The 22812-nt window shown below is 40.3% G+C and overlaps 1 protein-coding gene across 3 annotated transcripts in view; it reads right to left on the reverse strand.

Moving 5' to 3' along the window:
- Positions 1 to 4984: 4984 nt before the first annotated feature.
- The window catches only part of flrt1a (fibronectin leucine rich transmembrane protein 1a), a 46585-nt gene continuing 28757 nt past the window's right edge, over positions 4985 to 22812 (reverse strand). For 2 of the 3 annotated variants that reach the window (XM_080867230.1, XM_080867231.1), the window contains exons 2-3: positions 20442 to 20701; positions 4985 to 9419 (exon numbers count right to left, since the gene is read on the reverse strand). In XM_080867230.1, coding sequence (XP_080723356.1) covers positions 7288 to 9342 — 2055 coding nt within the window. In that variant the 5' untranslated portion in view covers positions 9343 to 9419; positions 20442 to 20701 and the 3' untranslated portion in view covers positions 4985 to 7287. Of the gene's footprint in view, positions 9420 to 20429; positions 20702 to 22812 lie in introns of all 3 variants that reach the window. The other variant, XM_080867232.1, reaches the window with a different exon arrangement.

Consider the following 22812-nt stretch of genomic DNA (forward strand, 5'->3'; position numbering starts at 1 on the left):
TCCCAGCTGTCATTAAGATTAAACAGTGACGTGACCACAATTACCAGTTTGTGGTCACCAGCCAGGAACCTTTGGGCTAAATCCTAACAGCATGCTAACATGCATAAGTACAGTGCTAGCATGCTGATGTATAGCATAACTCAATACAAGCCCTTACTTACAACCTTAGTTTAGCATGTTAGAACAGAAAGAACCACTGAGGATTCTGTAATATTTTAGGTTTTAATTAAACCGACGTATTGGACAGACTGACATTTGGACCTGATGATCCTGAAAGGGACATTGCTAAAGCAGAGTATTGCTGCTAACATGCTACAGATTACTGAAAACTAATAGATGCTAAAATGGCCATCAAACAAGCTAAAACAATGAAAGTGTCATTTACTCACCTTGAATTTCATCAACAATGACCTTTGACTGCTGAGTTTTAAGTGTCATTTTTGAAATAATCGTCATTTTGGGGGGAACAAAGCTCATCCTGTAAAGGAATCGAATAAATTCTATTCTATAGTTAATCTATAGTTAATCACACAATAGCATCCTTGCTACAAAAAAACAAAACAAGCAAAACCCCAGTTTCCTAGAAATATTGAAAAAATATAAAGATTTTCTTCATTAGTGCACTTAAAACAAAATCCAGTGCACTGGCTCACACACTGAGGCAAATATAGTCTGACTGCCTGTCTGCACCTGCCCACATCAGGTCCAGTCCCTATTAAGCAGGATGTTTTTCATAAAGAAAGGCCAAAAACTTAATCTCTCCAAGTTGCACAAATTCTTCAGTATGCACATATACGTTTTTGTAATTGTATTAGTTTTATTAAGTGGCTGCTATAGAATGTATTTACTATCGACCTCAATATAGAACAACTGTGTCAGTGATATCCTCCTGTTCTAATTGTGAAACAGCCACGCTAAATTGGTTGGCAAAATGTAATTTTATTCCATTCTGGAGCAGCACCTCAGTAATTTGAGCCACATCACAGTGATTACTACCACTCCAGAATACATAGCTCACTTCAAACAGATGTTATGCTAGCTACAGTAGATTTGCTCAGCAGCAAATTTGTCTTTGATAATGCTCCACTTAAATCCACTCCTGAAGTAAATCTCTCACACCTACGCACAGACATTATGTCTCCATTTATCTCCCACATTAGCTAATTAAAAAGAATGCAAGCTTAATAGTAGCAAGGCAAGGAAATAATGCAGAACGTTTGAGCATCTTGAGCGACTGCCTCTGAAACCTTGAAACAGATGAGAACAACATGAGTGAGTTAATGTAATATTGCTGTAAGATCATCGTGCAGTAATAAAGCATCTAAAGCATTATTACCTAAATAAATTAAAGTCACAGGGTAACTGCAAAAAAGAGCATGCTGTAAGATGTTTAAAACAACAACAAAAACCTTCTTTTTTTGTGCTTTTTTACATAACTTTGGATAAGTATGCAGCTTCAATGATGAACCAGCATTAGAGCTCAGCTGAAGTCAAGACAGGTTCAAGAAGATATAGAGCAATTCCTATAAAGCACTGACATCCTCTTCATTCCACACTCATACCAGTAAGCCCTAGCTAACAAGCTCAGCCACGTCCCTCTGGGACACGGATTATGTCTGGCTCCCAATCTGCAGTTGTCTGTTTGTTTGCTGACACCAAGGCTGCTGGAGCACCATCAGTGTCAAGAGGGAATTGGCAATCCAGGAGTTAGTACTGTAGGGTTTCCTGCGACATTCTTGTCAATGGTCCTTCCTTCTGGGCCATCAAAATTAGGTCCCTGCTGATGCATGTAGTACTACATGTTCCATCTTCCTTTGCTGCTCTTATGTAAAATTTCTACACCAGCTCACAGGGTGAGAGCTGTTTATTATATTGAGTTCTGCTGAGATTTGTAGCTGACAGTGGACATTGTCAAATGTCTTTAACACCACTTCCTTGTCAGTCAACTCTGTCCGTTGCTCCAATTGATAGTCACTTAAATCACTTGCCTGTAAGATGAGGAAAGTTTAATCTACGCACTTCAAATCTCTGTTATTTTGGCTGTCAAACCGTCATACCGCTGAATTTTGTTGACAGTTTGTGATTTCTGGCTGCCACATCGGTGTTAGTGTTAGATTATATTTTGTGAATACGGGCAAAGAAGACAAAGACTGGATATGGGTGTCATCTTTAGTGCAGAGTTGTAGCTACAGCACCGCACTGAAGTCTAGAACTTTTTTTTTTTAATAAGAAAAAGAAGACAAAATTAGAAAAGTTTAGGAAAAAGTTTCACCTGCAGAGTCATCAGTACAATTTGTGTCTGCACTGTTCGAATCAACAAGGTCATGCCTCGGGATTTTAGGAGCTTAGACAAGGCGTTCCTTCCAAAATCCCGCAGTATTATATAATGCCTATCTACGATGATCAGACTGATCAACTCTTAACTCTTGAAGTCTTGTGAAAACATTATTAAAGCGTCTGCATTAGAAACCAAGCAAGCCCATCTGCTTTGAGACTCTTCAACAGCTCCCAGCGCCAACATTTCCACTATCTCCACTATTCCCTTGCCATATCCCCCTTTGGCTTCATTTTCAATATTGTATTTCTCATATTTCATTCCCCTCACATTTTTTTGCAAGAACACAATGAGATTTACAGAGACTGGTCTTAAATCGTCTAGAAGTGAGCCAAGAAATAGGTTACGGCCCAACCTTCAGGTCACTGTTATTTGAATTGTGATCCGGCTGACCATGACAATAGGATACTCTTTCATTTCCAGAAGCACAAAAGCTGTTCAAAAGGAGTGCACAGTCCGAGATCAGCAGTATAGACATCTGTACTGTTGGCAGTAAAGCCTTTCTGGGTGATATAAGGTGAAGTGATGGCTCTCCTTTAAAGCCTGCAAAGGTTAAGGTATTTCTAAAACAGCTTAATGTGTTAGAGCTCCAGTTTGCTCAGTAGGCCTCCTCTTTCTCTCTCTTGCATTCTTTTATATGCAAGTTTCCAAATCAATCCTTACCCTTAGAATTACCCCTGCTTGAGTTTCTGTGACGCATTGCATTGCATTCCTAGCTTTAAAACTGCATTCTTTTTAATAGCCAGCAGGGGGAAACTGCTCTACTTGCAAGTAGAAGTCCAGCTGTACTGAAGTCTTTCCTCTCCTAATGAGTTTAATGAGCTGGTCTCAGTTGCTAATTCAAGTGGTAGCTAATGGGCCATGGATATCATTGGCTATCTTGTGATTTACAAGGAGCTGCAAAAAGATGCATGGTTTAGAAAAACATGACGATGACAGCTAAAATGCTCGACATAAGTCTTTAAAACAAGACTGCTCTAGTAGCAGCCAATGTAGCTTCAGTCTGTGAGCCTTGGTGGACGTATGGTAAGGCTCACTTATTTCCAAACCCAACTGACATTGAAAACTTGATAGAGTTTCCCTTTAAAACCAGGCTTGCTTTGTGTTCCAAATGCATTTAGCTGTTTTTGATTAATAAAACATGTAAGCTTTACTTTAATTATACCTGTCCAAAGGGAAAAGACAACTGGAGAAGTAAAGTTCAAAAGTGTCATTCAGAATCTAAGAGATGCAGTATGAATAAAACGTATATTTTTAAGCATTAATGACATTTTATTAGGTTGACTCACAGCAACAGCATGTCAAGGAGAGGTGAATCCAATCAACTTCTGTTATTCTGCTTGGAGGATACTGCTCTTCACAATGCTTTGCAACAGCTGTCACTCTGTTCATCTGTGGAAACACTCATTAAATCTCTCGCAGACCCTCTGCACTCCCATGGGCATAAACATTAACAAATAGCAGCATACTGCAGTTCTGTGGCAGTCAAATGTGTGTCAGCAAGAAACTGAAGCAGTATAGAAGAAGGCAAAGAAAGCAAATCCCCAAACTGCGACAGCAGAGTAACAAAAGGAGGGTGTCTTCTTTTGGAATATCTGCATATGTCAGGTTCGTGGGGTGTTGTTAGTCCACCAAAGACATTAGAGATAAGCCTTCTTTTGAGAGTCAAACTCCACATGACTGCGGGTATACAAAGGCTGCTAATAGCTTCTCCATTTATACTCAATCGGTGGAGACTGGTTACCTGCAAACGAGGTAAATGTGCACTGTTTTTTCATGGTCTGCAGCTTGAAACAATAGAACTAGCAAACACTGTGCTTTCTGTCATTCACACAAGCACAGAGTGGATGTGGGGATTGTTTTAACGGAAGATTGACACTGTATGTTTTTTTCTCCCTCCCCTAACTCTGGCTTTTCCCAGTACTACTGTAGGGTCTTTGCCTTACAATAAAAGCACCCTGGGGCAACTGCTTTTGTGATATGGCGCTATGTAAAAAAAAGTTGAATTTAATTAGCGATTTGCTTTAAGAACAACTTATCCCTCCTGAGGTTTTGCTGTCCAGTGGTGTATTTTCTCAAGTTTCTGCAGAGATGTGAAAGTGAACAAAGTGTGCTAGTACACCACGGCACCACTGCCTCGTGCTGTAAGGGCACAGGTTCTTGTGATCCTGGGTATTGTTGAATATGCTTTCAACCAAAGGCTCCTTTTCACCCCAGTGTTGCTCTTTAAAGTCGTTATCTTTTAATCATTAATTGACTGACTTAGTAATTTGTATTGCAAATGCAACATCTTTGTTATTCTCGACTAAATTAGCAAGAGGCTGGATCAGGCAGATGAAATCCAGAGGTAAGTGAAGGGCATCCAGCTGATGCTCAAAGTCCTTCAACTGGACTAAAATGTCAGCCCAGCAGAGACTGATTACTCTGTTTCATCTGAAGTGTTTTGATGAAGTTGTTAATTTAGAGTTGAGCACATTCGGTGTTGTGGCGTTCCAGGCTGCATGCAAACATAAAGTCACTGCGGGCAGCAGCTTGTTGATTCCTCTCTGCTCCATTTTATCTCTGCTTTTCTTTTCTCCGAGTGTCTCAAACTCAGGTAGTAGCTGATTATCCCAGGAGTACTCGGCGCCCTCATCCAATGCAAGAAAAATGTAGGTCTAATTCGTGCATAAAAGCCAGCTTGCTCAAATAGAATTTTATTCCCCACCAATGGCTCCCCTGGCATAAGGTAAATGATAGGTTGCAGTAATAACAAGATTATAAAACTTTTATTGATCCCCTCTGAAGATGAATTTATAAAGAAAAGTCCACATATTTTTCAGGTTCACATGATTTTTTTTTTTCATTTTTTCTTTACGCAAAGTAATGGCACCATTACTTTTTATTATTTCATCAGAAAAAATATTTATGTGACTGTGGCCATGTTTTGTTTTGTTTTGTTTTATTTATACAAATGATGAGGAAGTATGCATCTTAAATAGACCCACATATAAAATAGCAATTACACTATATCAACATTCCCCGAAACAAAATTTAGCCAGGCCAGTAAGATGTTATTTGTTTAAAGCCGGTGATTCTGGGTGCAAAATAATAATTACATTCCACTGACATATTGTCTGACAACAGTGTAAAACTCTGCCAGACACAATAGTCAAGGAAGCACAATTGGTGTCCCCTTTGAGAGCAACACAGTGGTAAACAACTGATGGACAATATTAAATCCAAGGGTAGAAGCTAATATGCCAAACAGATTTATGCATGGGTGATCTCACTGTGCCAGAGCCATCAATCCTGCGTCTTCGTCAGCGCATGGAGATGTTTCTTTACCCTCCGTCTCCCCGTGCCTGTCGTTACATTTATCCCTGTTCCCTGCTAAGTGCTAATACATTTACATTTTTAGTGCTGCTCAGTAATAAACGAGGTGGATCGAGTGGAGGCCTTTTAACGTTGCTAAAACAAACATCAATGAACTCCCATCGCCAAGGAGTCACCCTGCTGCCAGCCCAACCTGTCCATCCACCCACCCACACAGCTTGGCCGCCGCCCCACAGTGTAGGTCAACAGTGTTGCGGTTTAAACTCTCAGTTGCGCTCACAGTTCTTGCCCTCAAATTTTGAAGTTCACTCGCAAGAGTCTGCCTCCCCAAAGAGACTCCACATTAGTATTTTGTTCAGTCTGGGTGCTTTGAAAAAAACAAACCAAAAGCTGTCTTAACTTTAAGAATGTGGAGAAACATTTTACAACCAAAAGCCACCGACTGAAGTCACAGGTGACGCACACAGGCGACGCACACAGGCACAACATCGGAAAAGAAGGACTGAGGTTGATCATTACTGTCTCAGCAGGCTGACATGCTTAGTCTTTGGGCGGAGTCTAATTTTTAAAAATGACATAATGTTAAGAATAGTCACAATCAAGAATTCACTCTGCTGGTTTTAACAGAACATGAACCAGGAGACAGCCATCGGTATATTTTCTGCACTTGTTTAGAAGAAACAAAGCCACAGTCTTCATCAGAAGCTGGGATTCATCAATAATGAAAAACACGGGGGCGAAAAGAAAAAAAAGCTGTTTTAGCAGAGACAAAAACCATCACATTGGGAACAAAATAAATAAATAAAGAGAGCTGTGCAGGATTTCATTACTAAACAAACCACTGATAAAAAATAGCAAAGCATTTTTCAAACACAGCCCAGTCGGTACCAAAGGAAATTATCTACACACTCGTGCTGCATTTTATCCGGTGCAGCACTACAATACTGATCTCAGGTGAATGACCTCAAGAGCTATAACCAAGGCTGACCAGCCCTTATAAGATCTTCACCCTGCCAACTACTTAATAAGGTAATAACAAGCCTATTTTAAGACAAGTGGTTATTGGGTTGTTTGAAATCGAACAATTCACAGCTTTACAAAGCCCTTTCCTTGGATAGCTGGTAGGGCACATCAATATAGTTGAGGCATTTGGAACAATGAGTTGATAAGACTACATACTGTGTATGACCGGTGAGCAGGAAATGAGTACCAAAAATGTCTGTTTCTCACCGGTCCTTGAGCTGACTGGTGTGGCTCCTGTGTGTGAAAGAGGAACTCTACCTGCTAAGTTTGCTAAGTTTGACCTTTCCACAGAGGATACATTCTTTGCTTACATGTCACAGGGAAAGAGCAGAAAAGGAAACATACACAGGCCATTACTAAGATGGTGAAGAAAACACTCAGCTGTGCATTTACACCTGGAGCATTGGCTGCTGCTTCCTGCAGTGAACTGTTCCTGCACAGTTTCAGTTCCAGTTCATCACATATACTACTCTCAGTTGAGCAAACAGCAGGTCATTTGGAATGGGAGACCAGAAGAAGAAGGCACAGAGGGGTGCTTCAGTGTCCATGCGAAGGGATATTGTGCATCTATACAGTTTACCAATAACACTGTGAAGAGAATCAGGTACAGTACATCATGTGTAACAGTAGTCTATATCTGGGATTCCTCCTTCTCTATAGCCACGGTTGGAGCCATGTCCTGCATTAGAAACATTGTTGGTACCTTTAAACAAGCCAGTGCCATTGGAGGGGAATATGGTATGAATGATGTAATCCTCTCGTAAGGGTTTTGGCTGCATTGGCTGGCAAGCAGCCATTGGCGTCATCTGGAACCCTGGGCCACGGATTTCTAGGATGGTATTGTCCTTTTTTGTGCCAGACTCGATGTAATCATCATAGGTTTTACTTTTTCTGGAGCTGCTGCGAGTATAGTGGTCACGGGTGCACAAATGTCCAGTCCTATGTCCATACCAACAAAAGACACCAAAAATAAGAGCCAAAGATACAATGGCAGTAGCCCCACCAATGATCCCTGCCAGGGGTAGCGTTGTCATCTGCCGTGAGTCTTGACCTTCCTCCTCCTCCATTGGGCTGATGTCTGACGTTTCAGCTTTTGCACAAACCAGAGCTTCATCGGAGTCAACATCTCCAGGAATCATCCCTTTGCTTTCTGAACTGGCAGGTAGGGGCACCATGCAGATGATGTAGTTAGAACGTGGTTGCAACGAGGTAAGCAGATACTCTCGATGGTCACCCCGGACGAGGGTCTCTGTGATTGATCCCATGGTGTTCCCAGTTCCAAGTCGAAGCCAGCTTAACCTAAAGGAAGAGCTGGGCTGTGCCACACTCCAGGTGACCCGGATGCTATTGTGTGACAGAGGCTTCACGTTCAGGGCCAGGCTCTTCCCGACACCACTGCTGCTAAGAGTGTAGTCTAGCCCGGAGTCAGGAAACCCCAAACCTGGACGCTTTGAACGAAGGGTGAAGAGAGAACCCTGTGGAGGAGTGTTGGTGGTCGAGCTCTCAGCTCCACCTATGCCCCCTTTTTCTCTGGACCCTGATCTGACTACCTCACATTCTTCCATCTCACTTGTCAGGTCTGTCAAAGACATGTCTCTCGCCCTGTCAGGCCCATGGCAAGTTAGACCTCTGACAGTGATGGAGTTACCACGGGCACGCAGCCAGTCATACAGCCAGCGCAGGTTGCAGCCACAGTGCCAAGGATTTCCTCGCACCAGCAGCTGACTCAGGTTGTCTAGATCTTTGAACAGTCCTTTTGGCAGTGTGGTCAGGTTATTTCCTGACAGATCCAGCCTCTGCAGCCTACGCATGCCATCCAGTGAACCACGTGGCATATGAGTCAAGGCATTATCCTGTAAAGACAGTCTCTGCAGATGGGCACTGGGTAGGTTGACAGGTGGGGTCTGGAGGGAGTTGCGGACTAGAGATAACTCGGTCAAGTTGGAAAGGCGAGAGAATGTGTCATCAGCAATGCGCTGGTTTGCCAAAAGGTTCCCATCCAGGACAAGACATCTAAGTGAGTTCAGGCCTCGGAAGGCATGGGTTGGGATAGTTGAGATCCGGTTGTCATCTAGACGGAGTTCTTCCAGAGAAGCAGGCAGGCCTGAGGGGATACTGGACAAGTGGTTGCGTGAAAGGAAAAGCAAGCGCAGCCGCGGGTTATCAGCAAAGGCTTGGTCCTCAATAGAGACAGTAGAAATTGAGTTGTCATCCAAGTGGAGCTTCTCTAACAACGGCATCCTAGCCAGTGCGGTACGAGGAATAGTGCGGATGTTGTTGTCCTGCAAATGGAGTTCACGCACAGATGGTGGCAAGTGCATGGGAAATTCATCCAGTTCATTATCGTAGAGGTAGACCACACGGACAGCAAGATGGTGCTCCAAGGATATGGGCAAGCCTGGGTTGTTTATGTGGTTGTTTTGAAGGTACAGGACGGACGCAGAAGGAGGCAGCGATGGAATGGAGTTCAGACCACGATCATTACAGTAAATAAAGTCCTCATCGCACCTGCATACAGACGGGCATGTCATATCTGTGTCTCCAAGGTACCCTTGTATCGTGGCTGCAGCAAACTGAAGCATGCTGGTATGTAGTGTCAACCAAATGAACAGCATGAAGAGCCAAGCCCTTAGTTTGGCTGCACACACAGGTGCCATTATGGTGAACATAAGCACTGTCTCTCTTTCCCAAGGGTGTGGTTAATCCTCAAATCACTGCAGGGAGCTGGAATCCTGTGACCTCCATCCTACAAGACAAAGAGAAATTAACTGTTAGCACAAATGAACTGGTAGATTGTTCTGGTAAAATTTTAATGAGCTCAGAAATATTAAAAAGCTTCATGCTGTACTTCAATCGTCTAATGTCTAAACATTAATAGAATCTCGGAATATGCTACAATTATTGTGTCTAAACTGAGACATCTTGCACTCAGTAACAACACTTAGGGGTTTTTTTCAACAATTAACAATCATATCATCAGGGGGGATGTGCACACATGGATGGATCTGTGAGGATTCCCAACAGAGCCTCTCACAACATTCTGCCATGGAGCCAAAGCCAACAAGATTTACAAAAAAAAAACCGACAACTGCACAGCCAACAATCATTTTGTTGAATTAGCAACAATAATCAAAGATTACAGACAGTTATAAAACTACACTTTTGTGTGCGCTGTTTTGAAAGTTCAATGGAGAGTAAATACTTTGTCTCAGGAAAAGCAACAACAGAAGTGACAAATTCAAGCTTAAACCTTGAATTAAACCTTGAGTGTAAATATGAAATCTTGAGACTCCTCTCAAGAGCTGTTGAGAGGCTCCATACTCCAACTCCATTAGGAGTTGCTAGCAGATGGCTGTATTAGCTAGACTGATCTGGAGATACTTTTCATTATCTAGAAGGAAGGGCATGTTTTAGTCTTGAGCTAACGTCATGAAGAAGTCAGGATGGCACTAGGAACTGTATAAAAACTTCTCTGAAAATCATGTCTGCTTAATTGAGTTATGTATCATAGGTGGAATGGAAAGATATACTCTGTAGCTGGATGCAGATGATGTGACAGCTAATTAACTATTTGCAGTCACCATAACTGTGCAATGGGAAGCTGTACTCAGACCTTGACTGGCATCCCAGTTTTTGTTGTTGTTGTTTTTTTGTTTTTTTTTTTTGGGGGGGGGGGGGGGGGGGGGGGGGTTGTTTTTTGTTTTTACTGACTAACTAAGACACACCACAACAGTCAAGCACAGTATTGACGATGGAGATTTGGAAACCGCTAAATTGCAACACCATCAGTGACAACTTGGGCCAATCACAGTCTTCAATAACCAGAGCCATTAGTCAGAACGTTAAGGCCCACGCAGCAGCATATAGCCAGGCTGTAGTATTGATTTCCTCACAAATCCGAGGTGATCTGCCAGAGTCAGTCGGCTTTCATACAGAGCGTAGGTTAGACGGCACCATAATGAACCAAAACAAATGACACATTTGCTGCAAGCTGAATTTGTTAAACATGTATTTGCAAAGATAACTTTATGCATGCATCTTTCTTACAAAAACAGTGAAAATTGTAAGGACAAACTTCGTTGACATTTCACTCATTTTCAAGTGTAATGAACCACTGTTTGAAAAAAAAAAAAAAGGACAAGCACATGCCTCTGCAGTTGTTCAGCTGTGGCAGGTCAGGGATCGTTTTAGTAGAGAATTAATGAATGTCTTTCACTTTTCAGTCCAAATGTTGTATATTTGTTTTCTCACAAAGGGAAGATTGCACTTATTCTCCTCTAAGAGTGGCAGATGTTAACAGGTGAGTGCATTAATAATTCACTACTATGTTAGATTTCCAGTTGAACTTCAAGGTCTAGATATCCAGCCTATTTGGACACTTTTGTGTTTGTAACCATTTGATACTTTCACTAAAAACATAGAGTGAAGCAGAAAAAAAGTGGATGTCTGAGATTGAACTAGGCTGAAAGCAATTTATATCTTGGCTGCAGCAGAAAGTGTCACACAAAAAAAAATTGAATTTCTATAGATGGGAAGGGTGATATTTTAAAAAAAAAACCCGCACACAGTTTCTGGACAGTTTCTCTTAGTTCAGTCTTCATGAGTTGAATAGAAACTTGGAAATACATTTAGACTGTTTTTCCCAACCCTCTCAAATGTGGTTTAAATATTTCTACATTTATAGCCCTTATCAGGGCAGATTATTGCAGAAGCGGAAGGGAAAAAATGCATTTGTCATGCATTATTTAGGACTTATTCTACTGTACTGTCCTTTAGCATCTCCTCTCATGACACGTTGTCAGATATGAAATGAGACTAACATCTGTGCTCTGTGTCCCGAGCTCCGCAAAATATTCACATTCAAAGCTAAACTGCTACTCACTAATCCCTTTTTGAGCCTATTTCCTCTTCAGTCCTGTTGACACAGCAAAGTGGTGTCAGTGCACTTTAAGTGGAACCTGAAGAGTGAAATAAAACATTTAAAAAGCTGAATTTTTTTTACTTTATGCACTTTGATATTGATTCATTTTTATGACTATAGTATAATGTATTCTGGTGTTGGGTTTTCCAGCGCGTGCAGGTTGTGTGTTCGAGACAGCGAGAGGCAGAGTAGTGCTAAAGAATGGATGACTTTTGAATCCCAAGAGCTTCAGCAGTGAGTCTCTTCAACACTGGAGTATTTGGGTCAGCCCTATAAAAACAAGATAGATGTGGTGTGGGATTGAAGTGGTGCACAGAGCCAGAGGGATTAATAGAGCATATTGAGCTGTGATTCTCTGGATTAAGCAGGTGCCACAAAGAATAGCAAACACACATTTCAGCATTTTTTTTCTTTTTGCCTCGTGGTTGCTCACTTGTCTGCACCTATTAGAAAATGGCATAAAAACGTAAAGAGCACACAACTGTTATTTGTGTTTGTGCATGTGTGAATGCTTACTGTGTGTTTGTCTATCCAAGCAGGATCAAATTGCAAAAACATTAACCCACATGTGGACAATCTATATGGTTGTCTAAATTTCAGTTATCTATAGTGGGGAGTAAAGCAGGGATGTGGGGTAATGTGTTAGCCAGACAGCCAGCCGCCTCAGGCACAGTACAGTACACAGAACAACCCCCCAATCTAATAATGGAACCCAAGACTAGATCGATTTACATAAAAAATAAATAAATAGAAAAACAGAGACAGAGGGGGCGGGTGAGGGGGAGTGACAGAAAGCAGCTGTGTGCAAGACCTTTAAATCCCATCTCCCCATTAAGACCTCACAGAGGGATAGGACTGAGACATCTGCAAAAGTGGATTTTAGATGACCAAAGTGGCTGCTGACGTATAAGGAAACCCACTTCACTAATGGCGGTGAAACGATAATAGTGGTCCACAGCTTATCTCACATAGAGAACATTTTAGATGTGCAGATTGGACACGGGGAAAGGAAAAGATGACACAAAGCATGATGCTTAGGGCGATGACAAGGAACTCAAAACATCTGATATCATGATAGAAAAACATGGCCTGCTAGGCAAATCCTAAAGGTTGCAGCAGGTTTATATGACTCTGCGTAGAAATAGAGCTAGAGGATTATACACTTATACTCTATTATGTTCTATTATACAAAGCTAAAAGAAAAAATAAATCTCTGTTGTACTCCATGTTCTGCTTCTTTAACATATGCAAGATGTAATTTAGCTATACACCTGGCATATTTTTAAATCAAATGTGTTTGGAGCTTGTAATACAATTTCATTATAAATTAATTAATGAAACCAATGCATTACAATCCTGTTAAATTTCTATCAACCTCCCCTCTCTGAATATGTCATAGAGGCAGGTTGGGCAACACATTAAAGGCTAAGGCAGCATTAATGGATTCGCCCCACACCAACATACTTTTTTCCCCTTTCCTTGTTTATGTTTACCGATTTCCTGGCATGACGGAAGGATTGGATTTGCGTGCAGCCATTTCTTATCTCAGCTGCTGACACAAAGGCCCAGTGTATATAACCTATATAAATGTTAAGCGACACGGTGGCTCAGTTAGCACCATTGCCTCGCAGCAGGAGGGTCTAAGCTTTGTAATGACCCTGATTTGGATTTATGTTCAGGAGCTCCAGATTCTTCCAAGACCACTAGAAAATAGATGCTATACTAATATTGTACACTACATCATGTAAAAGAGATAAATAACTGTTAAAAATGCTTAAATAAATCTGGACACTTCGCTAACAAAAAGTCCAGTGCTTTCATTACTCAGCTCTGTGTTTGTGACGCTTTCACAAACTCAGCATTTGGCATCTCATTCCCTTAAATATCTTAAAGGAATAATGAAATACATGTCAATAAATAATTAATACCATGTATTTTACCCCATATATATTTGAGAAAATGCTGCTGCAAAATAATACAAGCTGCAGGGTAGCTACAGAGTGCTTCACTTGATTCATAGCCTGGGATTCATCTCCAGGGTTTTGTTTGCGGGTGGGTATGCAGCTCACGGGACCCTAGAAAGATTTGATATATAGCTTCACAGCACTATAACGTGTTTTATCTTTACAGCACTGTAATACGTTCTGTCGGGCCACCAGTTTAATTCTCTGTCCTCTTCACTGTAGCTACTTCCCCTGAATTATTTTGGCTCAGCGTTTCTTCCTCAAGACAGCCAGATTACAGGTATATCCTTTCAGCATTAACAAAAGGGCCACAGATCCTCGCAGCGATATGCTCTTGCGCTGTGTGACAAGGTAACACCAAATCTCCCGTGATGTTGACAGGATTTCAGGGGGATTTTGGTTCAAATGTAATGCATGCTAACCCTGATCAATGGTATGAACCAGCTTCTTAAGGGTGTTACAGTAATAGAGTCAACTGAATTGAACTTCGTAGCCTTACCAACAACAGTTGCAAAAAATATCCTTGACTTAATAATTGAAGCACTTTATAAAAGAATTGCTGTATCCAAGAGAGCTTAAGATGTTTAGCTATGCTACTGGTGTCTCTCTAGGGACAGCAGTGCTGGTCAGCTTTCAAGTCACAATTAAATTAGCAAAACTGTAGTTCATGACCACAAATTATCAAAATATTTCCTTTGTCAATGAGGTGTCTAATAAACAGGGGAATACCCAGGATTCAAAATATCTAGCTAGTTCTACAGATGGGCAGTGAGTATAAATTATGGGTTGTTTTGTTTGTTTTTTACATTGATTTTTAAGTTTATTGATTTATTTAATTAAAATCGGATTTTTAAACACCTCAATGAATATCAACAAACACAAACTAACACTTACTAAAAGTACATTTGTTTTATTTTGAGAGATATGTTAAAGTGAGGATAGAAGATCAAGATTATTGCTTAAATCTACCAACAGCTCAGTTTGAGTGAGATGCCCTGAGTCTAATATCAGATTAAAGATCTTTAATCTGATATTAGATCTGTACAGGACGTGTTGCTTGTTATTTCATATTATAACATGTTTTTATTGTACAAACTGAAAAATACTAACTATGTTATTCAGCTGCATTATTGTGTAAGAATAATATAAAAGTGTGGGCTCAGCTGGGTAGTGTGCAGTGTGCAGTGTGCTGCGTAGTAAAACTCACAGTAACAGACTATGTTAAAGAGCAAGGTGTAAAGTTCATGGTCACTGTTTGCTAAACTGAGGTGTTTATAGCACCTTTACACTTCCTAGGGCTCGAGAGCAGCAACAATGCAATGGAGTCAGCAGCAGAGGTCAGCTGATCACATCCTGTCCACACAAAAAACAAATCTACTGCTAGATTTCACAGTTAAATTAATTTCGGAGTTACTTTGAGTCAAGTCATTTTTTCAGGTTTCCCACTACACTACTGAAGCTTACATCTTAAGCTTCAGTCAACTGCCAAATCCTTCTTTGTTCATAATCCTATGCTATCATGCTAGCATCCTTGAGTATTTAACATTTTAAAGACTTGAAAAAATGTTAGACCGAACTAAGATAAGGATAATGTAAGAATTTTAACTTTAAAGATGTTAAAATATCAACATCAAAAGCTCAAATGAACAGAATTAAAACCACATGTACAGCCTGCTACAAAAAGCAGCAATGGTTTTTGGATAATATTCCAGTTAATGAGAACTGTTCACCAGTTTGAATTTTCTTGAGACCTAAACTTCTCTCCCTCTGGACCAAAGCTATAGGACAGACTTTGTCACCAATCCTATGACATACCTAGAGCTAATTAGTTGTTGTTGTGGGTGTCCTTGCACCTATAAAGTATTTGGATGCAACTTGCTAACCAACCTTACTGGTTATGGCTGATAACTTTGTGTTCCATCCATTCTCTTCTACTTATCCAACTCACAGTCAAACAGAAGTGGTTCTAGACTATCCTGACTATCACAGGGTGAGAGGTGCTACACCCCAGACAGCTTCCCAGTCTATCACGGAGTCACTAATTAACATAACTCCAATAAGTGCATGTGGACTCCCAGGACCCTCTTGCTGTGAGACAGCATTGCTGCCATGATGCTAAAATAGCATTTCTCAGCACTTCTTGGATCTAAATATGACAACAGCTGGCTTCAAAAAACAAACATAATAGCAGTAAAAACTTTTAACATTGAGGCTTCAAAGTCTGAGCACCAGAAACCAGTTAGTGATATTAAAGTGGGTACATCCATCTTGTATATACAGTCTATTGGAAAAAGCCATAACACAACTTCAGTATAAAATAACTAGTCAAACTTAATAAACGTCTTTGCTCCCACCCCCCAAAAAATGTTCAAACAGCTTTTTTTTGCCTGCATTTTATACTTTTAATACACTTTCACAAAGATTTACACCATGGCTTCATTTACAGCTCAATCCAGCGTGCCAATATGATCAATGTCTCTGGCTCATCCCATCACGTAGATATGCCTGACACTGGGAAAAAAAGGGGAAAAAAGCGGTGACGTTCCACTCTGAGGTTCAGTCAGTGCATCAACGGGGCCGGGTTATGGGTTTGGTTCGGCTGTTATAAAGTAAATTATTAACTTTTGGAGGGCCATAGATTTTCATTCAGATTGTTTAGGTGGCAGTTATCTGTCTTAAAATGTCTCTAACCCAAGGACAAAACTGCTGGCTTCTGAAATCATTTGCATTGATTTTAATCTTTCTGCTACATAAAATAGAGGAAAGTCTTTAAGCACGAGAAGGGCCAGCGTCTCCGTTTTGAGAAAACACTCATTTCAAACGGGACTTACAAAGGCAAATTTATCGTCTGCCTTTGAGTCAAGGAGTCAGCCTGTGTTTGTCACGCTTCAGCTAGGACTCTGATTGGATTTTTTTATTTGTGAGAGGTGGAGAGACAGTGAGATTGGTTAGCTTAATTGGTTAAATTTGAATTCAATCCTGATAAGTTGCAATATAAATACAGGGCTGTGGTGGGAGGCCCGGGCAGCTGAGCCACAAAACAACATTGTGCCTTCGGGTGAAAATTAACCTCAGAAATAAGAGAGGAAATAGAAAACGATTACATCAGTTGAAAACCTCTCTGTATCCCTGACACCTTTACAGGACTGTTAGGTTGTGCCTGGCGGCCATGGTGGAGGTCCAACAAGACCTGAACATGCCTGTAAACATAAAAGTCAGCCATCTAAAAACTGCTAAAGTAATGTGACAAATACTGTGTAAACTGACTATTTTACATGAGTCTACACGACTCTGTCTTGTAGCTGATGCATAGTCATGCTGTAATTATTAAAGAGAACAAAAACTACATATTTACATTTTTATCTTTATTAACTAAATGTATGACCGTTCTTTATTTCATATTCTTCAATTCTGTTTCAATTCTGAATATTTTTTCTGTTTATATAATAATAATATAAACATAATAATTTATATGAAATTCCACAAGACCAGGTTGAAGCCTAAGTGCAGACTGATTTTTAAAACTGTGTCCAAATTATGACTTTAAACACCGTTATGATCTTAGCTAACATGAGCTAGCTAAATTCAGAGACTATTTCACTTATAGTCTTTCACATCCTGCATACTATGTATCAAGATCACATTCAATTGTTAATTAGTGTGCGTAAATCGTTACATTTTTAATGATCTCAAGATTGGTTTAAAACTGATTTTTTTTTTTAACTACCAAGCAAACGTCGGTGATATTGGTATGAGGCTAAGGTCACCAGAGCGGTAACTACACTGGTGTCGGTGAAGAAATGATGATGATCTTGCAGGAACTGTGATTATGTTGTTGCAAAGCTGAAGAAATGCTTGGCAATCTGGTGATTTTCAGCAGCATTTTTACAGCCCTGTGTGGACGTGAATGTTGTATTTAGCCATGTCATAGTAGTGTAACACAAAGAAATGATTCTGGGAAATGTAAATTAGGTGCAATATGCCCTCAGTACAATACATTACTCTAGTGTTGTGGTGTTGAAATAAAGAGGAGAAAACCCAGGCGTGTATGGTTTTACAGCCTGAGAACATTCGTGCATTGAGTACAGTTTGTCCTTGGACTTCTCAACATTTCAAAATAAAAATGCCATCCTACTTCAGATCTATCAAAATAGGAACTCTGAGTCAGAAAGTCTGATGAATAACTCATCTATTATAGTCCCTGGCTGGGTTGATCATAGGTCAGTTTCCAACATGTTGCTGCCATTATCTCATCTTCTTACTTGCCTGTTGACTGTATGACTCATTTCCCTTTCCTTTGCTTAATCATTATATTCTCACCTACACATTGCCACACATTTCACATTCTATTCGTCAGACTCTATACAATACTTAAAAAAAATAAAGCCGCTCCTGTTTACACGCACGACCTCAAAATATAAGGACTCAATTAGAGGCTGCGCTGGTTTAACCGAACAGCTGTATGTATCGCTTAGAAGACACAGGCGCCGTTTTCGTCCTTGCTCTCCCTGTCGCATTTTTCTGGTGGGAACAATGAAGCGGCTGACTGAGACCCACTTTTCTTTTGCTTCGTCATCATGCCTGCCTTTACAGTTGTGTTGTCCTTTCACGTTTGGCTGCCATGTCGGCTGTCTGTGCCGCATTCACAAACGTCATTAAATCCCTTGTCCTAAATTGCCTACATCAACTACATTTCATAATGCTTTCATCTTCCCTTCTGTGACTTTCTTCTTTTTCTGCACAGTTAATTCCTTTGCTTTTGCTTTTTTTCTCTCGCTCTCTTTTTCTTTTTCTCCACGTCGCTTTCTGTTAGTGCACGGTTCGCCTATTAGTCTTTATATCGTCCAAACTGGGATGTGAAGCAAAACAGATGCTTGCCTTTCCTTTAAGTAATATATGTTGGCAAATACCAATCCACTTTTGCCTAATAAAACTTCATCCAAAGAAAATTACAGCAGCCATGCTACGCAGTAAATTTATTACAGAGCCATTAAATGCATCTAACATTGTCTTGTGAGACTAAATTGCAGTGGTGGATTAAAACAACTAGTATAAGTAAGCAGGCTTCTCTTAATAAATACAATTTTGTGTTGTCACACTTGAAGCAGTTTGAGTTTATCCTTCACCATATGAGAAATTAGAGTGGATAAATAGATACAGGCCGCCTCCGGGGCCCGGAAAAGATCCTGTGCAGTGTACACTTTGCTTTGACTTCTCAGTGTGTGTGTGGGTTTCTGCTGCATGAAATATCAGCTGTGGGAGTGTTCGGATCTTAAGCAAAAGTTGCTTTGAATCCCAAGATGCCTTGCACAGTTTTTTCGAAACTTTTCGCTCTTTTATGACTCCACGCGACCTCGTTTTCACCCCCACAAAATCCGGTCAGACTGAGTTAGAAACACATAGGGTATTGTGTTATTCTTAATTTAGAAGCTATATCCATGAAAATTATATGTTGGCGTTCCACTTTCACGAGAGGCAGCTCACTTCAGAGCATTGACCAAAGGTAGCAAGTTAGTATATTTTGCTAATGGGGGCTGGCTTTTAGAGAGACTTTTACTGATTGCTTTGTTTGGCCTCATGCCCAAAACGAGAAAATGAGTGGGATAATCGAGCTTTATTGCTCACTGTTTAACTGTTGATAAGTGTTAGTTTGTTTAATGGCTGCATTTATGTCTTATTTAATTACTCCCACCATTTGAGAAAGAGGTAGTGCAGTAAAGGTGTTCCTCTTGCTCGGTTTGTTGCTGTGGCTTTAAATTCAATAAATATCAACACTTAGTTGAACCACAGTGGGGGGTGGGGTTCCATGGAAGTGCTAAAGGATGAAAGAAAATCACAGTCGGGGACAGTCGCAAGTAATTCTGTTCAATTTATAAAAGTGAGTCTGTTGTAGGCAAATGCTTTTAAAATGTTGCTCCAATACAAAGGTCCATTGAGTTAGAATCACATTAGATGGGGTTAAAATGTATTACATTAAGTTTGAGCCTCAGTGCCAAGCTTCAGTTTCACTGAGAAAAAAGAAAAAACCTAGAACAGCACTTAGCTTAAGGTAGAGCTCCTCTAACCATGGATAAAAAAAGTTCTGTTTAATAAAAGAAGAAAAATGTGCCTGTTTCTCATCTGTAATGTACGGATATATCTACGTACGTGTCTATCTATCTATCTGTAGATGTTGGTGCCAGACGGACTTCGTGAGGTCAGAGGTCTGAGCAGAAAAGCAACAGTGACTCAAATAACCACTCTTTACAACCAATGAAGGAGCATCTCTGAACAGACACCGTATCGAGTCTTGAAAAAGATGGACTACAGCAGCAGAAGACCACACCGGGTAACACTCCTGTCAGCTGACAACATGAAGCTGAGGCTACAATTTGCATGGATTTTTAAACACAAAATTCATTCGGATGGTATGATCAGAATTTAGAATAAATAACATGAAAACATGGCTCTAGCCTGCCTTGTATCAACAGTTCAGGATGCTGGGAGATATTTTCTAGGCACACCTCATGGCCTCCACAGTCACCGGATCTCAGTCAAATAAAGCACCTTTGGGATGTGGTGGAATGGGAGATTCACATCATGGATTTGCAGCCAAAAGATTTGTAGCAACTGTATGATGCTGTCATGTTAGCGTGGACCAAAATCTCTGAGGAATGTTTCCAGCACCTCGCTGAATCTGTGCATCTAAGAATTAAAGCAGTTCTAAGGGCATTAGCAAGGTATACATGCATAACAAATAATCATCAAATAAAACAGCAGAAGGACAGACAAGTTCAAACACAGAGGGCGATGCTTTAATTCCATTTGAGTACATCAAGAAACAGCTAAAAGCATTATCTAGATTAAAGATAGGGTAAAAGAAAGTCCACACCATAAAGCTTACTTTTTGAAGCGAGGCAGGCAGGGAAGGAGGTGCAGCCGTATCATTTGCACCGTTCTTCCCCACACGATTCCTTCAAAGTCCCCAGGCTGAGTCTCCTTGGGCTCCTGTCGGCATGTGGTCCATAAACTCTGGGAGGCTGAGGCAGGATGACGGCGTGTAGGAGTGTGTTCTCACTGTTTTTAGGAACAGCTCTTTCCGCCGTGTTTTTATGCTCGGCTTTGACGTGGATCAGTTGTCACCTCTGACTTCAAATCTATGCTCTGCGGAGAATGGGAGCGAGAGGAAAATCATAATGGAGCACATTCGGCCATCAGTGTCATTCAAGTGTCACATCTCTGATTAAACTGGAGCTGCATTACATATCCCGTTATTACTTTTCCTCATCTACACTAGGTTAGCGGAGTGAGTTATCTGGTCTTCATTTACCCAACTTTGATCGCATTTGATAAAAAATATAAAGTCTGTGATCTTAAGCGACTCATTTCCTTTCACTTGATTTTCCATCCAACTGATTGCTTCTTTCAGTTAGGAAGGATGATCGCCTCGGTATGGTGATGGATGAGAAACTGTAGAGAAACTGTTCGATGAATTGTGTGACGTGTTCCACATCTTTGTTTCTAACCTCACTAAATTGTTACTTGTCCCTCCTAAAGCTCTGTCACACCTTCTTTTTGTAAAGGAGTAAATGGCATTTGAAGCTCCCAACTAGCAGCCACCTCTGAAGCTCCACTCTGTTGTCTCTCCGTCTTTGCGTCGCATTGATGCTGATCGCGTCTCTTTCTCACGGCTGCGTTGTGACACGAGACAGCACGCCATCTCACTTCAGCTTACTTCTCATGTCGTGAAACCAAATCTAATCTGATCCGACTTGTAAAACGAGAAGGGAAGCACTGCTCCTTCGCTCTTCCTCTTAATAAATGTGCCGACTAAAATTAGTTCTGTGCTACTCTCTTTCACAGTGAACTCTTAAGAGTAGCACAGATGTTTTCAAAGAAATTTAAACTTCAGTGTTTTGCACATGCTTTAGCTCAGAATCAGCACCTGAAATAATCCAACTAAATTCTGATAATTAATAATTACAAATCACTAATCTTCATCACGCTGAGAGAAATACTAAAACATAAACGGTAATAGGAGTGTCATCTTTAACTCCTTCAATAACACGCATATGTTTTTGAAAGTGAGCCCCACTTTCTCTGCCAAGAGCAAACAAACTGTGTCTATTTCATAAAACAAAGAAATGTCTCTACAGAGTAGGAATTTGTTATCCAGGAAATGCTTCAGATGTCTTATGGATACTTTTCAATAAATATCAACCAAGCGTTGGGATTTGTGGTAGAATTTAGAAGCTGCTGCTTGTAATTGGGTTTACAAGTCGGCAAATGACTGTTATGTAAGTCAGAGGGTTCTAACTTTGATCAAAACTGGAGAATAAAAATCTTAAAGTGTTTCGGAGTTATGTGAAAGATCGATTTCTGTGATTTTGAAGCAGATTCATGCTCATTTGTAACGGTCAACCGAGTGACACGATCTGAAAATGTGTTTCTTCTCTTTGTGTTAGAATTTCAGTAAGTTGTGACTTATGAGAGACTGATTTCGACAATAATTAAAGCTAGTGGGAGTTTTAGCTTCCAAGTGTCTTAATTGGTTCTGTGAGCTGTGTGTCACAGTCACTGCTACAACCCCAACTGATACTGATGCCAGGCTAAATTTGGCCACACTGCAATGCCACATGCTCTTTCATTTCTTATACATTCTCAGTTTTGTTGTGTCTGGTAGAATTGTACAAGTGGCATCATCATTAGACCCTAATCTTTTGTATCATTAAGCACAGACATGCTCGTGCTGTTAACAAAAGAGGGACTAAAATCTTTGCCATCTTTCTAAAGATAAGTGAAAATATGAATCTAATATTTTTAGTTTGTCTAACTACTTTTTGCCCACTTTTTGCCAAAAAACTAAAAGCTGGGCATTCTTGTAATCTGTTAGCAGTCTTTCTCTGGCTGGTAAAGAAGAGGGAAAATAGATGAGGAAAAACACATGAAAAAATAACAACAGCTGTTACAACTGTGCTGCATCGACACTACAACGGTATCCCAGCTAATTTGTCCAATTATGCGGTTCCTATTATGTTAATGATTTTGCACATTAGAACAAGAGCAGGTCAACCATAATAAAATATTTTACCTGTCAATAACCAAGGTTAACATAGTTAACTAAAACTAAACTAAAAAAATTAAGCTAGATATAAAAAACAACAACAACAACACTTTAGTTAATAAAAAAAAAATCAAAATTAGAACTTTTTAGAAAATTTAAACTAACTGAAATGATTTTGTAAGAAAAACATATAGAGGAATTATTTTTGGTA

Source organism: Rhamphochromis sp. 'chilingali' (assembly GCF_963969265.1).
Source record: "Rhamphochromis sp. 'chilingali' genome assembly, chromosome: 19".
Lineage (NCBI taxonomy): Eukaryota > Metazoa > Chordata > Actinopteri > Cichliformes > Cichlidae > Rhamphochromis > Rhamphochromis sp. 'chilingali'.